General features: G+C 41.8%; 1 protein-coding gene across 1 annotated transcript; it reads right to left on the bottom strand.

Moving 5' to 3' along the window:
* Positions 1–5701: 5701 nt before the first annotated feature.
* Positions 5702–17038, bottom strand: LOC135550745 (exonuclease V-like). Its single transcript, XM_064981832.1, has 6 exons — positions 16465–17038; positions 9672–9774; positions 9319–9551; positions 8915–9022; positions 8465–8637; positions 5702–8202 (listed from the first exon to the last, which is right to left on the bottom strand). The coding sequence occupies exons 1-6, from the start codon at positions 16553–16555 to the stop codon at positions 7663–7665; spliced, it is 1248 nt and encodes a 415-aa protein (XP_064837904.1). The 5' UTR covers positions 16556–17038; the 3' UTR covers positions 5702–7662.
* Positions 17039–17580: the final 542 nt, after the last annotated feature.

Below are 17580 nucleotides of genomic sequence, written 5' to 3'. Positions count from 1 at the left end.
CACAGTCCGCCATTCTGCCGACTCCAATACCTCCCCTCTAGTGAGGGAGGACATGCCTTCTCACAGTCCGCCACTCTGCCGACTCCAATACCTCCCCTCTAGTGAGGGAGGACATGCCTTCTCACAGCCCGCCATTCTTCTGCCGACTCCAATACCTCCCCTCTGGTGAGGGAGGACATGCCTTCTCACAGCCCGCCATTCTGCCGACTCCAATACCTCCGCTCTGGTGAGGGAGGACATGCCTTCTCACAGCCCGCCATTCTGCCGACTCCAATACCTCCCCTCTGGTGAGGGAGGACATGCCTTCTCACAGCCCGCCATTCTGCCGACTCCAATACCTCCCCTCTGGTGAGGGAGGACATGCCTTCTCACAGCCCGCCATTCTGCCGACTCCAATACCTCCCCTCTGGTGAGGGAGGACATGCCTTCTCACAGCCCGCCATTCTACCGACTCCAATACCTCCCCTCTGGTGAGGGAGGACATGCCTTCTCACAGTCCGCCATTCTGCCGACTCACTCTTTAACTCCAGCTCCATCTGCATTAGCAACACACTCATCACACTCAGAGAGAGAGCCATCAATGCTGGCAATGGCAAGTGTTACATAATATGTCAAGTGGTCAAATGGAATCTTCAACAATCACTGAAAATGTAATAGCTGACTGAAAAGTAGGCTTACGGATATTATCCAGACAACATGGAAGCATTATATTCTAACCAAGTACTGGTCATGGCCAGTCTGACCACCATAAAAGTGCACACTACAAACTGGATCATCTCATTACTTTATACTGTGGCTGTTCTACCATCTACGAGAGACCCTCAAGAAGTATCTAGAGGTTTTCAGACTGGGCAGGGCACCAATTGCCTAAGCCAATGGTCATGATACATCTCAAACAACTGATAGGACTTGTGTGGCACTATAATGTACAATCAGTGCAGTGTTTTATGTCCACCCACGCTAGTACGCTTTTTGAGTCAAATGTCTGTGTGATGATTCAACTCCACTAAAAGGGTTTTTCTCAAACCCCGTCACCAGTCAGATGCATGCAGCACATGGCCCAGGTGTTCAATAATGCATAGCCCCCTTGGCGGGCTACAGGATCTGAATAAACAATACCATCTCTGCCCAAGTCCATTGGCTCCCTTTGGTCTCAAAAACAGCTAATTCAATGTGTAATGGTCATTGCCAGAATCCACGCACACAGAGCCACAGCATGTCTTCCTACACTGAACAACTCAGTACCAGCATTGTGTGAAGATAAAATTAGACTGCCTAATTCGGGAAGAAAAAAACTGGGTAGTGCATTCATTTGGGATTAACGTGTAGCTAGATCACACAACAGGTGGCTTGGGGCATGGATTCACCTCACAATAAGACTACTATAGATGTCAGAAAATCATCTATTGGTGACTTTGCCACATGTAGAATGCCTAATATAAATAAAATCAATGTAGTTCATATTTCAGTGCCATGGACAGTGACAGAATCGCACAATTTTGAAGTGCAGCACCACAAGAGTTGACAGCGACTGCAACTATGCTTTGCAATGAATATGAGAGAAAATATCACCATCCAGGCACACCATGCTGCTTGTCGTCCTGTAGTGTTTAACAGCCACAGCAGCATGATGTTCAATTGTGAAATGGTTTTTTTAATAGCAGCAATCTGTAGAGCCTGAAATGGATGTGAACTGAATGCAGATGTTTAAATAATGACTGGGCAGTCACGTTTAGCACAGAACAGGTGTTGAGACTGCAGAGAATGACTGGGGAAGGAAAGAATCGCGATACTGTAGTAGGTCCAGTGGCATTACTTAAAGACAATAACATAACTTTGACATGGAATTTGCTAGGCCTTATATGTAACAAATTGGCCCATCTATAAGAATACACATTTACTGTACATCTATTCTCTGTGAAAGAATTCCTAAATGACATATGGAATGTCACTCATGTGAGGTGATTTCTAATGTGTGAGGTTAGTTCGATAGTAAGATGTGGATGGACTCAAAATGTCTAATAAACAATAGGAATATAGCCTATCTGAAAAGACAGCTACACTATATGAACAAAAGTATGTGGACAGCTACTCGTCAAACATCAGCATTAATATGGAGTTGGTCGCCCCTTTGCTGCAATAACAGCCTCCCTTCTTCTGGGAAGGCTTAACACTAGATGTTAGAACATTGCTACAGGGACTTGATTCTACTCAGCCACAAGAGCATTAGTGAGGTCGGGCACTGATTTTGGGCGATTAGGCGTGGCTCGCAGTCTGCGTTACAATTCAACCCAAAGGTGTTTGATGAGGTTGAGGTCAGGGCACTGTGCAGGCCAGTCAAGTTCTTCCAAACTGATCTTGACAAACCATTTTTGTATGGACCTCACTTTGTGCACAGGGGCATTGTCATGCTGAAACAGGAAAGGGCCTTCCCCAAACTGTTGCCATAAAGTTGGAAACACATAATTGTCTAGAATATCATTGTATTCTGTAGCATTAACATTTCCCCTTCACTGGAACTAACAGTCCCAGACCATTATTCCTCCTCCACCAAACTTTAAAGTTGGCCCTATGCATTGGGGCATCCACCAAACCCAGATTCGCCCGGCAGCCTGCCAGGTGGTGAAGCTTGATTAATCACTCATGAGAACGCATTTCCACTGCTCCAGAGGCAGTTTGGAACTAGGTAGTGAGTGTTGCAACCTAGGACAGACGATTGTTTTATGCACCAGCACTTGGTGGTCCCGTTCTGTGAGCTCGTTTGGCATACCACTTCACAGCTAAACCGATGCTAGATGTTTCCACTTCACAATAAACAGCACTTACAGTTGACCAGGGCAGCTCTAGCAGGGCAGAAATTTGACAAAATGACTTGTTGAAAAGGTGGCATCCTATAACGGTGCCACATTGAAAGTCACTGAGCTCTTCAGTAAGGCCATTCGACTGCCAATGTTTGTCTATGGAGATCGCATGGCTGTGTGCTCGACTTTATACATGGGGCTGAAATATCCAAATCCACTCATTTGAATGGTGTCCACATACATTATATATTCAAATGTATGTGGAATATATAGTGTCATTTAATGTGGAAAATAAAAGCATTACATATAGTGATAGACTTCTGACTTTTTGTATGAATTAACTTGTTTTTCAACCACTTCACAAATTTCTTGTTAACAAACTATTGTTTTGGCAAGTCGGTTAGGACATCTACTTTGTGCATGACACAAGTCATTTTTCCAACAATTGTTTACAGACAGATTATTTCACTTCTAATTCACTGTACCACAATTCCAGTGGGTCAGACGTTCACATAGACTAAGTTGACTGTGCCTTTAAACAGCTTGGAAAATTCCAGAAAATGATGTCATAACTTCTGACAGGCAAATTGACATAATTTCGGTCAATTGGAGGTGTACCTGTGGATGTATTTCAAGGACTAACTTCAAACTCAGTGCCTCTGCTTGACATCATGGGAAAATCAAGAGAAATCAACCAAGAACTCAAGGGAAAATAATTGTGGACCTCCACAAGTCTGGTTCATCCTTGGGAGCAATTTTCAAATCCCTGAATGTTTCAAGTTAATCTGTACAAACAATAGTACACAAGTATAAACACCATGGGACCACGTAGCCATCATACCGCTCAGGAAGGAGAGGTCTTCTGTCTCCTAGAGATGAACGTACTTTGGTGTGAAAAGTGCAAATCAATCCCAAAACAACAGCAAAGGACCTTGTGAAGATGCTGGAGGAAACAGGTACAAAAGTATCTACATCCACAATAAAACGAGTAATATATCGACACAATCTGAAAGGCCGCTCAGCAAGGAAGAAGCCACTGCTCCAAACCACCATAAAAAACAGACTATGGTTTGCAACTGCACACGGGGATAAAGATCATATTTTTGGAGAAATGTCATCTGGTCTGATGAAACAAATAGAACTGTTTGGCCATAATGACCATCGTTATGTTTGGAGGAAAAAGGGGGAGGCTTGCAAGCCGCAGAACACCATCCCAACCGTGAAGCTTAGGGGTGGCAGCATCATGTTGTAGGGATGCTTTGTGCAGGAGGGACTGATGCACTTCACAAAATAGATGGCATCATGAGGAAGGACAATAATGTGGATATATTGAAGCAACATCTCAAGACATCAGTCAGGAAGTTAAAGCTTGGTCGCAAATGGGTCTTCCAAATGGACAATGACCCCAAGCACACTCCCAAAGTTGTGGCAAAATGGCTTAAGGACAACAAAGTCAAGGTATTGGAGTGGCCATCAAAGCCCTGAGCTCAATCCTATAGGAAATGTGTGGGCAGATCTGAAAAAGCTTGTCCGAGCAAGGATTCCTACAAACCTTCCTTGGTTACTCCAGCTCTGTCAGGAGGATTGGGCCAAAATTCACCCAACTTATTGTGGGAAGCGTGTGGAAGGCTACCCAAAACATTTGACCCAAGTTAAACAATTTAAAGGCAATGCTACCAAATACTAATTGAGTGTATGTAAACTTCTGACCCACTGGGAATGTGATGAAAGAAATAAATGCTGATAAATAATTATCTACTATTATTCTGACATTTCACATTCTTAAAATAAAGTGGTGATCCTTACCTGACCTAAAACAGGGAACTTTTACTAGGATTAAATGTCAGGAATTGTGAAAAACTGAGTTTAAATGTGTTTGGCTAAAGTGTATGTAAACTTCCGACTTCAACTGTACATAGTATTTCTATAGGGTTGAAACTAGAAGCAAATTCATTCATCAATCACATTGGAAAAAGTGTTTCACGTGCTTATGAACCATTTAGAGTCAACTATGCTACTAATGGACAACTGGAGAGCGACACTTGTCTGGTGCCAATGATATCACCCTCCTCTCACCCGTTGCGTTTCCATATAGAAGTGTGAAATAAGTTTTACTTTGAGAAACAAAACTGATACACAAATGTACAGCGCATTGTTATAAAAAAAATTACTGTAAATTATAAAACATGAATAATGTAAAACATTGAGTTTGTTCTACTCTAAAAAAGATGCTCGCCACCTCCCAAAAAAGGAAGTGAGGCGCACCTACCGCTCCACCCCAACCCTCAAATGCAGTAGGCTATTGTTAAAAATGTATTTCATTTACCAGCCTAAACTCGTGTGTACGGTCCTTCATCGTGAATTCACGACTTTCCCACCTGTTTCTCAAACACTTTACATACCAATAGGTAGATAGATGCTCCTTACCCGTATCCTAATCTTGACTGAATGATTTTAATTGCATTTTCCGACATGATGAGGTGCGGGCTCGCGCAAGGGGTGTAATATCAGTCGAGAGCGTGCGATAATCTCGAGGTACAAAATCGAATGCATTTCCTTGTCATTTAGAATTGTGTAACTACTTTACTTTTTTAAAACTAATTTGCAGAGATTCATTTCAGGATACTTGCTTTCAGGATTAAAATACACAAATTGCATACTACAGGCTACAATATGGCAGACAAATCTTAAATATGCCTACTTTCCAGATTAGGAAAAATAAAAACTGGCATTCAAAATAAGTGTTTTGGGAACAGTTCATATATTATAAGATTTATGATGGATTTTTAAAGTTATGTTTTACACACTAGCGCTACCAGGTGGAGGCAACAGCAGTTCATGCTTGGTTTTATTCTGTGCTTCCTTGAAAATATCTCAAACTAAATTACACTCATTCATCCTTTAAATTTATTGCATTGCATTTCATGGCATTCAAAATATTTTTCCCAGTATAAAAAAAGTGTACAAAAAGTGAACATATATATTTCGATAGTTATAAAAAGGAATATACACTTATAAGTAGTTACAGTGCCTTCAGAAAGCATTCACACCCCTAGACTTTTTCCACAAGTAACAAAGTGAGATTAAAACAGATTTAATAGTATTTTTTTGCAAACGATCTACACAACATACTCTTGATTTTTCACTCTCTCCACTGACATTTTACTTTTTTATTTAATGGAAACCCAGAGTCAATACATGCTAGAATCGCCTTTGGCAGCAATTACAGAGGTGAGTCTTTCTGGGTAAGTCTCTAAGAGTTTTGTACACCTGGATTGTACAATATTTGCACATTCTTTTTTATTTTTTATTCTTCAAGCTCATAAACTGGTTGTTGATAATTTCTAAACAGCCATTTTCAAGTCTTTCAATAGCTTTTCAAGCCAATTTAAGTCAAAACTGTAACTAGGCCACTCAGGAACATGTAATGTTGTCTTGGTAAGCAACTCCAGTGTATATTTGTCCTTGTGTTTTAGGCAATTGTCCTGCTGAAAGGTGTCTGTTGGAAAGCAGACAACCACATTTTCCTCTAGTATTTTGCCTGTGCTTAGCTCTATTCCATTTAGTTAAAAAAAACTCCTTAGTCCTTGCTAATGACAAGCATACCAATAACATGATGCAGCCACCAACATGCTTGAACATATGAAGAGTGTTACTCAGTGATGTGTTGGATTTGCCCCAAACATAGCACTTTGTATTCTGGACAAAAAGTTCATTTCTTTGCCACATTTCTTGCAGTATTACTTTAGTGCCTTATTGCAAACAGGGTGCATGTTTTGGAATATTTTAAATCTGTACAGGCTTCCTTCTTTTCAGTCTGTCATTTAGGTTTGTATTGTGGTGTAACTACAATGTTGTTGATCCATCCTCAGTTAACTCCTATCACAGTCATTAAACTCTAACTGTTTTAAAGTCACCATTGGCCTTATGGTGAAATCCCTGAGCGGTTTCCTTCCTCTACGGCAACTGCGTTGGGAAGGGCGCCTGCAGCTTTGAGGTGACTGGGTGTATTGATTCACCATCCAAAGTGTAATTAATAACCTCACCATGCTCAAATGGATATTCAATGCATGCTCTTCTTTTTTACCAATCTACCAATAGGCCCACTTCTTTGCGAACTATTAGAAAACCTCCCTGGTTGTTGTGGTTGAATCTGTGCTTGAAATTCACTGCTCGACTGAGGGACCTTACAGGTATTTGTATGCGGGGTGTACAGCAGTGGTTCCAAATCTTTTTCGGGTTACTGTACCACCAACTAAATTTTGCTCTGCCCGGAGTACCCCTGAAGTACCCCCTCATGTGCATTTTTTACCAGTAAGCCTATGGTCTCAGGTGTGTCTTCTCAAGTACGCCCTGTGGATCGGCCAAGTACCCCCAGGGGTCATAGTACCTCTGGTTGGGAATCACTGGTGTACAGAGATGGGATAATAATTTTAAAATCATGTTAAACACTATTGTACACAGAGTGAGTCCATGCAATTTCTGTAACATATTAAGCACATGTTTACTCCTGAATTTATCTAGGCTTGCCATAAAAAGGGTTGAATACTTATTGACTCAAGACATTTCAGCTTTTCATTTTTGGCATTATGGGGTATTGTGTATAGATCAGTGACACAATATCTCAATTTAATCCATTTAAAATTCAGGCTGTAACAACAGAATGTGGAACAAGTCGAGGGTGTGTACTTTCTGAAGGCACTTTAGCTCTAAACAAACATGACTTTAATATTGCTTAATAGGCTTACACCTTCAATTATACATCGATAGAACCTTCCTGAACTTCACACTACACCCAGAAAATCATTACAGGAGACATGCCTGGGGTTTTGTATGTTTAGGGCTATTTAATTCAGGAGAACTACCGGTATTCGACTCCCAATTTCAACCCATTCAAATTCGAACCGTTCGCCTTGGAATCATCTGACTTAGGACACTCCAACTTGGCTCTCTTATTCACCATCATTAGCCTTTGTGATCTATCCCTCCTCCAGTCACAGGTCTCCTCATACGGACACATCCTGCACTTCCAGGCCTCCTCCACTTCCACTCCCTGGGGCACCCTCTCGCCCCTCCAGTAAGCCAGGTAGCCCCTGATATTAGTCCTAAGCTGGGCTTCCTCAAACGCTACCTCCCTGGTGCCAATGAGCTTTCCGGAGCTCTGGTGGCTATACTCCAGGCGTAGCTTGTCGATAGCATGGAGGTTAGAACAAGTAAGGACGACCAGTAGGTGGTCAAGGAGCTCTCTGAATGTGACTGCCTGGAGGCCCAGTGACTGGGTGTGGATCTGGAGGTCTGATCCAAGGACCCGATTAGGATCCAGCTGAAGGTTGTGGAGGAGATGGTCCCTCTTCAAAGAACCCTTTACCATGGAATCAAACAAGAGCTTGTACATACCCACCTGAGAGAGAGAGAGAGTGAGAGACAGAGAGGCAGAGGTACAGCTCATAGAGAGATAGATCATATAGGGGTGAGACTCCACACAGAGAAATAAAGGAGACCAGAGAGAGGGCTCAGAGAGAGGTCAAAGCCAGATAGAGGTCAGAGAACACAGATAGAGGGACCAGAGAGAGAGAGAGAGAGGTTACAGAGAAATGTCAGAGACCAGAAAGTGAGGGGAGGTCAGAGAGAAATATAAGAGTGTTTGACTGTCTGTAGTGTACCTGTAGAGCGTGTCCCTTGGTCTGGGCTGGGCGGGGCAGAGAGTTGTGACTGCGGGTCTTCAGTTCACTCAGGACCAGTTCCCCAGAGTCACTACGATACAGCTCATCAGCCACACCCATGAAGAACATCCCTTCCAACACACCGAACACTGGGAACTCCCGCACAAGCTGGCCTGGGACACACACATGCAACTCTGTGACAGCCGTCTCCTGTGGTAATGTTATTTTACATTTCCCTCTTCAGAGGGCTCAAGATTGGACAGATTGTCAGGATTCAGGCATTCTGAAAAAACATGGATATGCAATGTAACCTAATCATCCCAAGCTTCATTCATCCCCCTCCTTTCCCCTGTAACTATTCCCCAGGTTGTTGCTGTAAATGAGAATGTGTTCCGTCAACTTACTTGGTAAAATAAGGGTTCAATAAATACAAGTAATGTACCACCATACCTGCCTCTAAAGCTGGGACCATCTGTAGCATGTTGATTAGCTTCAGAGCCTCCCTGTCCTCCCTGGTGACAGCAGCCACAGTCACAACATTTGGTTTCACCTCCAGTTCTGGACACAGAGATACAAGGTCAGGACATGGGTTATAACTAGTTTCCTCCATAACATTTATATGGAAAGCAAAGATCAACAATAGCATAAATCCCTGTGGATGCATGTGTAGGTTACAAAATTACTAAGATGAAAGTATTCTATGTGCCAATGCTCTTCTCTAACTCAGCATTGGCTTATGAGGTGGGCCTAGTTTAGAATGGTTATGGTAATATAACCTTATTTTCTAATATAGGGCACAACAGTCGTATGGGAAGAGATATGGAATCACATCATAAGCGCAACGTGCTGCTTACCTCTGACGAGATGAATACTGGCCCCAGTTGTCACTTCTGTCTTTTGCATCTCTAGCATCCTTACTTTAGGCTTAATGAACCCATAGACCATTTTGATCTCACACCAAGACTGCTCACATAGCTGTGTAACGCTGAGGTGACGTTTAAAAAATCTCTCCATTGGGCTCTGGTTAGGAACAGACAAGGCAGCGCTCCGGTTCTTCACCCTCTCAAACAGGGGAGCGAGGTTAGGCCTGATACACACACACACACACACACACACACAATGCTTTGTTGCTGATCAAAAGCATAGACTGACAGGGAAAATGTTGACTGTTTTCTGGGTTGAATTGTGTATGCTTGAATGGGTTTACCATTTTTTAATAAGGTAATCAATCCTCTTCTCTGTTGTTTCTAGGGACTGACCATCATCACCAACATTCCCACCGAGAGTCGGACTGGACCGGTCAGGAGGGGCTAGAGGTGGTCACATGAAAGAGTTGTAGAAACTGCACCCTTGTGAAGTAAGAAGTGCTAAAAGGCCCAGTGCAGTAAAAATTCTGTTTTGTATCATATTGTACAACAGCTGATGAAACGAACACTGTGAAAGTGTGAAAAAATGTGATGTGATAGTTGCTGGTTGAAAATACAAATCTACATAGGAGCTTCTAATCAGCCTTTTTGTGTAGACGGGTGTTTCGACTTGGCTGGTGACATCACCAGGCGGTAAATTGGGTAATAGACCAATAGAGTTCCATGTGACAGGCAAAATGTATGTATTATGTATATTATGGGGGAGGAGTTGTTGCTGTGGGTAGGGCTGTTAATGTGACCGCATTACCACCACACCATCTGTCACGTGACGGTTTAGTCATGGTAATTAGGCTTCTCCAAGCTCTGATGCTGCTGATGGTCATTGGTAGCCTACCAAACTTATAAACTGCCTGGTACTCAGCACTCCATTGACCCTCAAATTTCTCTGACATCAGCGTAAATGTCATCTAAAATCGAATCTAACACTTCATGAGAGCTTGAGTTCACGTTACACAATATTTCTATAGGCAATGCAACTGCGTGAGAAAACAGAGTGATGGCCTCCATTAAAAAGAGGAACCCATCAGCTTTCTAAGACTAGGCCTACTATATTTATTTCTCAACTTTCCTAATATTAAACACACTTCTTCTCTTTACAACATGAGTACAGCATACCTGGCTGGCATGAAAATGAACCACGGGAAAAACCTCCTCCATTCGCTATTTAAGTGCAAAGACATGTATTTTTTCCCACTGCCCCTGTAACGAGACAGGTGCATGATAACGGTCCATTCTAAATCAAAACAAATGTCACACATCCATTACCAGTCAAATGTTTGGACATGCCTACTCATTCCAGGGTATTTAAAAAAACAACTATTTTCAACATTGTAAATAGAGAAGACATCAACATTATGAAATAACACACATGAAATCATGTAGTAAACAAAAAATATATTTATATATTTGAGATTCTTCAAATTAGCCACCCTTGATGACAGCTTTGCACACTCTTGGCATTCTCTCAACCAGCTTCATGAGCACTTCACCTGGAATGCTTTTCCAACAGGCTTGAAGGGGTTCCCACATAGGCTGAGCACTGCTTTTTCTTCACTCTGCCATCAAACTCATCCCAAACCATCTCAATTGGGTTGAGGTAGGGTGATTGTGTAGGCCAGGTCATCCGATGCAGCACTCCATCATTCTTCTTCTTGGTCAAATAGCCCTTACACAGCCTGGAGGTGTGTTGGGTCATTTTCCTGTTGAGAAACAAATTAAAGTGGGACTAAGCGCAAACCAGATGGAATGGCGTATCGCTGCAGAATGCTGTAGCAGCCATGCTGATTAAGTGTGCCTTGAATTCTAAATAAATCACAGACAGTGTCACCAGCAAAGCACCCCCACACCACCTCCTCCATGCTTCACGGTGGAAACCACACATACGGAGATCATCCGTTCACCTACTCTGCATCTCACAAAGACTCAGCATTTGGAACCAAAAATCTCAAATTGTGACAAATCAGACCAAAGGACATATTTCCACCAGTCTAATAATGTACATTGCTTGTTTTTCTTAGCTCAAGCAAGTCTTTTCATCTTATTGGTGTCCTTTAGTAGTGCTTTCTTTGCAGCAATCGACCATGAAGGCCTGATTCACGCAGTCTCCTATGAACAGTTGATGTTGAGATATGTCTGTTACTTGAACTCTGTGAGGTGCAATCTGAGGTGCAGTTAATTGCAGATTTCTGAGGCTGGTAACTCTGAACTTGTCCACTGCAGCAGAGGTAACTCTGGGTCTTCCTTTCATGTGGCGGTCCGTATGAGAGCCAGTTTCATCAAAGCCCTTGATGGTTTTTGCGACTGCACTTGAAGAAACCTTTAAAGTTCTTGAAATTTTCCGGATTGACTGACCTTCATGTCGTAAAGTAATGATGGACTGTTGTTTCTCTTTGCTTATTTGAGCTGTTCTAGCCATAATATGGACTTGGTCTTTAACCAAATAGGGCTACCTTCTGTATACCACCCCTACTTTGTCACAACATAACTGATTGGCTCAAACCCATTGAGGAAATAAATTCCACAAATGACCTTTTAACAAGGCACACCTGTTAATTGAAATGCATTCCAGGTGACTACCTCATGAAGCTGGTTGAGAGAATGCCAAGCGTGTGCAAAGCTGTCATCAAGGCAAAGGGTGGCTACTTTGAAGAATCTCAAATATAAAACATTGATTTGTTTTAACACTTTTGGTTACTACATGAGTCCATGTGTTATTTCAAAGTTGAGTTCTTCACTATTATTATACAATGTAGAAAATAGTAAAAATAAAGAAAAACCTTTGAATGAGTGTGTGTTCAAACATTTGACTGACAATATTTCGATGGCGCCAACTAAACTAACTTTTTGGGATATAAAGAATGATTTGATCAAAACAAAACAAAACACAAAACAAAACGACCATTCATGTTGTAGCTGGGATCCTTGGGATTGCAAGCAGAGGAGGATCTTCAAAAGTAAGTGATTTATATAATTGCTATTTGTGATTTTATGAAGCCTGTGCTGGTTGAAAAATATGTTGATGTGGGGCACCGTCCTCACACAATCGCATGGTATGCTTTCGCCGTAAAGCTTATAGTATCGGACAACGCAGTTAGATTAACAAGAATCCAAGCTTTTAAATGATATAATATACTTGCATGTTCATGGATGTTTAATATTATTTGAATTGCGCGCCCTCCAATTTCACCTGATGTTGTCGGCTGGTGTAATTTGTCCCTGACCAAGGGGGGGGGGGGTCAAAATCAAAAGTAACAGTCAGTATCTGGTGAGGCCACCAGCTGCATTATGTACTGCAGTGCATCTCCTCTTCATGGACTGCACCAGATTTGCTGCACCAGAGATGTTGCCCAACTCTTCCACCAAGGCACCTGCAAGTTCTTGGACATTTCTGGGGGAATGGCCCTAGCCCTCACACTCCGATCCAACAGGTCACAGACGTGCTCAATGGGATTGAGATCCGGGCTCTTCGCTGGCCATGGCAGAATACTGACGTTCCTGTCTTGCAGGAAATCACGCACAGAACGAGCAGTATGGCTGGTGGAATTGTCATGTTGGAGGCTCATGTCAGGATCAGCCTGCAGGAAGGGTACCACATGAGAGAGGAGGATGTCTTCCCTGTAACGCACAGTGTTGAGATTGCCTGCAATGACAACAAGCTCAGTCCGATGATGCTGTGACACACCACCCCAGACCATGACAGACCCTCAATCTCCAAATCGATCCTGCTCCAGAGTACAGGCCTCGGTGTAACTGTCATTCCTTCGATGATGAATGCGAATCCGACCATCACCCCTGGTGAGACAAAACCGCGACTCGTCAGTGAAGAGCACTTTTGGCCAGTCCTGTCTGGTCCAATGACGGTGGGGTTGTGCCCATAGGCAACGTTGTTGCCGGTGATGTAAGGCAGGTCCTCACCAGACAACAGGCCTACAAGCCCTCAGTCCAGCCTCTCTTAGCCTATTGCGGACAGCCCGAGCACTGACCGAGGGATTGTGCATTCCTTGTGTAACTCGGGCAGTTGTTGTTGCCATCCTGTACCTGTCCCGCAGGTGTGATGTTCGAATGTACTGATCCTGTGCAGGTGTTGTTACATACATTGTTTCATAACTGTGACCTTAATTCCCTACCGTCTGTAAGCTGTTAGTGTCTTAACGACCGTTCCACAGGTGAATGTTTATTAATTGTTTAAGGTTCATTGAACAAGCATGGGAAACAGTGTTTAAACCTTTTACAATGAAGATCCGTAAAGGTACTTGGATTTTCACGAATTATCTTTGAATGACAGGGTCCTGAAAAATGGTTGTTTCATTTTTTGCTGAGTTTACATGTGGACAGTTCTTCCATTATGCGCCTCGGAAATGGACAACGACGCACGTCCTTGCGTCCCTGATGTGTCGGTCTTCACTTGTAGCCTGTGAGAAAGACCCGCTCACGTGAGTGAGAGGTGTGTCGGCACACAGCCAGGAGAGGGGAATAATAATAATTATATTTAGCCCAAGGGCACAATGGCCACAAAAGGCATGGATTTTTTTTAGGGGGCATTATGGCCACACAAAGGGGATGCAGCAGGGAAATTTGAGGCAATATCAAGTTCTTGTCAAATTGTGAATGAGAGACTGATGAAATGTGTACAGCGTGCACAAAAAAACTAAGCAAAGCTCATGTCTTTCATGCCTTTAAAAAAAAAAATCATCATTAGTCACATCATGCAGCCTTAGAATGTATGAAAAATCTAAACATATAGCCCAACATTTGTATCACAACTGAAGTTACATAAATCATTCTAAATTAAGCATATAAGATCAAATCAAATACAACAGGCAATATAGGCCAACACATATGCTTCTGTTCTTCACTGCACCAATTCCTACGTTAGACCATTTCCATTTGAACAAAGTAAATATTTTCTAATGAACAATAAGAAACACACATGGTACACTGCGGTCTTGTGATGGTGGAACAGCTCAACCTAATGCACCAGTAATCCCTATCATCAGCACCTATTACAGTATCATTAACCTTTCACCTCTATATTCTTAGGTTAAGCAGCTTTCATTAGCACACCTGGATCCAGCAGGAAAGGAAGTGGAAACTGTGAGAGCCAGAAATCTTGCTTGTTTGTAGGTGACCAAATACTTATTTTCCACCATAATTTGCAAATAAATTCATTAAAAATCCTACAATGTGATTTTCTGGATTTTATTTTCTCATTTTGTCTGTCATAGTTGAAGTGTACCTATGATGAAAATGACAGGCCTCATCTTTTTAAGTGGGAGAACTTGCACAATTGGTGGCTGACTAAATACTCCCCCCCCCACTGTATGGACTTTGAAATGAACAAGGGAGAGGTTAAACGTAGGCCAAGTCTGGCATAAGCTTATTCCCCACACTCCACAATAACTCCGTTGCAGTGGTTTTAGGTAGTCTGCATATAGGCTATTCCCGCCATAGTCATTATACCCTAATGTAGACCTATTTGCCTACTAGCCAAATAAAGTGCAGAACATGCATGCAACTCATCATTCCAACATAGGAAAATTAAATTAATCCATTCAGTTCAGTATGCCATCCATTCTGTAATTCATCTGAGTTGCAATAGGAACTAAATCAAAGAGAATAGAAATCCATGTGTGTATTCAAAATTATCTAAATTCAAGTTCTTTAGCCTATAACATTAATAATTCAATGTTTAATTTAGGCCTGTCCAAATAAAAAAGATAGCCTAAATTGTAATGCCTACAAGTTGAAGGCCTATCATTTTGGGTCCTGGTGTCTTGTGGAATAATTTTAGAACTCTATTTGTGTTTATAGGCCTCCCCTTAAATATAGCCTCTAAATACATTTTTAACAAAATAGTTGAAAAAGCACATGAAGTGGCTGATAGGGAAAACAAACCTGGCAATAAGAATAGGCTATAGATAGTCTTGACCATTTGGGACCCCTTGGCTATTTAGCCCAGGACAGGTTATAACCAAGACTAAATTAAAATAAATGTTTGTCTCATTTATTGATATGGATATAGCCTCTGTGTTATGGGGTTGTGCAACGCAAATGGCAATAACAAGCCTACATACAGAATGGAATTCTCAAATTCAACAGTCAAAATGACTAATATAAGGCCTACAGTCTGTGTCCCCAAATACTGGAACATTTATGATTCATTTAGGCTACATGATTACAAAAGTAGCCCCACGTGGCTTTAAAAATATATTCTAAAATTACATGGACATTAAATAACGGCAAGGCATATTTAGATATTTGAATCAGCCTAAATAATTTACTTTCCATTTTGCAGCTCAGACGGGTCTTTCAAGACAAGGCTCTTCTGTGTCTTTATAGTATTATTCTCACATAAGTCATTTGCTTAAGGCCCAAGCCTACACTACGCCATCTACTGGTAAAATGTTGTTATGAATTGACGTTCTAAAACAAGCTATAGACTTTTATTTTGGAAATGCAACCAGAAGCTGCAAAGCAAATAACATCTGGCCTAGAGTTGTTTGATTGACTAGCTAACTTCAACTTGCTACGTTCGGTTCTTGTCCTTTGTAGATGCCACATTCCTGACAAAGGTTGGTACATATATAAACAATTGTAACAGAGTTAAGGGAGATGTAAAGTAAGAATTTAACATGCTAATGTTCAAGTAGTGGTTAGAGCATTGGACTAGTAACCAAAAGGTTGCAAGATCGAATCCCCAAGCTGACAAGGTAAAAATCTGTCGTTCTGCCCCTGAACAAGGCAGTTAACCCACTGTTCCTAGACCGTCATTGAAAATAATAATTTGTTCTTAACTGACTTGCCTAGTTATAAGTAATTTTTTAAATAATTCATAGTCGTAACATACGTTTACAGATCTAAGTTAATGGTTGTGTTTCACACATTGCTTGTCTTATGATCCTGACAATTAACATATGGATTTTCTTACGATCCTAACGATATGTAAATTCAACCTTATGGCAGCTATCTGGCTCCATAGTCGGGCTCTTTAACAAAACTTCCCCATGCAGAAAACGCCTTGGTCCAATGACTTATGTGTAATAGAACTGAGAACCATGATCAGGGGTTACTCACCGAGATGCCCTGACTGTACATCGAGTAGTTCTGCATCACTTATGTCACCCCAGTCGTCCGATGGTTCCGTTGACGTTATGTTGGAATTCATTGCAAAATTATTCCTGTAAAGGTGACCGCATGCGTCCTCATCCAAATATTCGTCTTCTTCTTCGGTGGGGTTTATCAGCGGTTAGCATCCAACGTAATGGTGCATTACCTCCACTTACTGTACTGGAGAGTGGAGAAACTAAACCCTACCTGCCAACACCACTTCCGTAGCTTTCCAGCACCGTTGCTGGCAGGTAGGGTTTATATATAAAATTCTACTCAATATACTCTTTAAACGGATGTCCTGTATCCCCGTCATACTAGAACGCAGTCTTGCTCTGTCCCTCTCGCACTGTAGCAATACATGCGCAATGGTTTCAGTTTGCTGGTAATAGGAAAGTGTGATTATCACATTTAAGGACTTATTAGCCTAGCCTCCTCTCCTGTCCCTTCATGTCGTCCTCCCTGACTTTCCTCAGTACTTCAAATAAATGCCTCCCCTTTGAATCTCGATTCCACTGTTCCTGCCATCTCTGAACCATCACTGTCCATATCAGGCTTTTTGCCTATGACGACATTTTGTGACGTTTTTGTTCGTTTCGGACTTCGTCGGTGATTGGTCAACAGTAGGGACTCTTCAATAAAGTCTGTTGTCATTCAACGGGAATCGAGTCGTTTTCATGCAATTTCTTTAATTGACAGATACTGCACCAAACATTAGTTAGATGTAAAATTGCGAGACTAAGATCTCCTCTGCAAAAAAACGTCAATTTGTGACAGATTTCCTTAGTTAGATTAATTTTGTCTATTTTGAGTACTTATATACTTATTTTTTAATAGTTTTTCAAGTTTGGCGAGCTGAGTTCAAGTACGCAATCATTAGCCAGAACGGCCTCCTGAGATAGCAGACCCATGTTTTGAAAGTCTTCCTATGGATATTTTGTTTCAAATTCCACCTGAAACACATGTTGCGTATTACCATGACGTAATGCACTGCTGCTCAAACTGTTTGTTATATTTGATTGGCCACTTCCGTAGCTTTCCAAATACCGGCCTGTTACAGAGTAACCAGAAATGTTGTTCTTT

This window comes from Oncorhynchus masou, chromosome 12 (genome assembly GCF_036934945.1).
Source record: "Oncorhynchus masou masou isolate Uvic2021 chromosome 12, UVic_Omas_1.1, whole genome shotgun sequence".
In the NCBI taxonomy this organism is placed as follows: Eukaryota; Metazoa; Chordata; class Actinopteri; order Salmoniformes; family Salmonidae; genus Oncorhynchus; species Oncorhynchus masou.
This window is presented reverse-complemented; position numbering and strand designations above follow the sequence as displayed.

Coding starts and splice junctions, on each gene's coding strand:
- LOC135550745 (XM_064981832.1), bottom strand. CDS start 16,555: ATGAATTCCAACATAACGTCAACGGAACCATCGGACGACTGGGGTGAC. Junction 8,638..8,914: donor GGTCCCAGCTTTAGAGGCAG/GTATGGTGGTAC, acceptor TGTGTGTCCCAG/GCCAGCTTGTGCGGGAGTTC. Junction 8,203..8,464: donor CCAAGGGACACGCTCTACAG/GTACACTACAGA, acceptor TCTCTCTCTCAG/GTGGGTATGTACAAGCTCTT.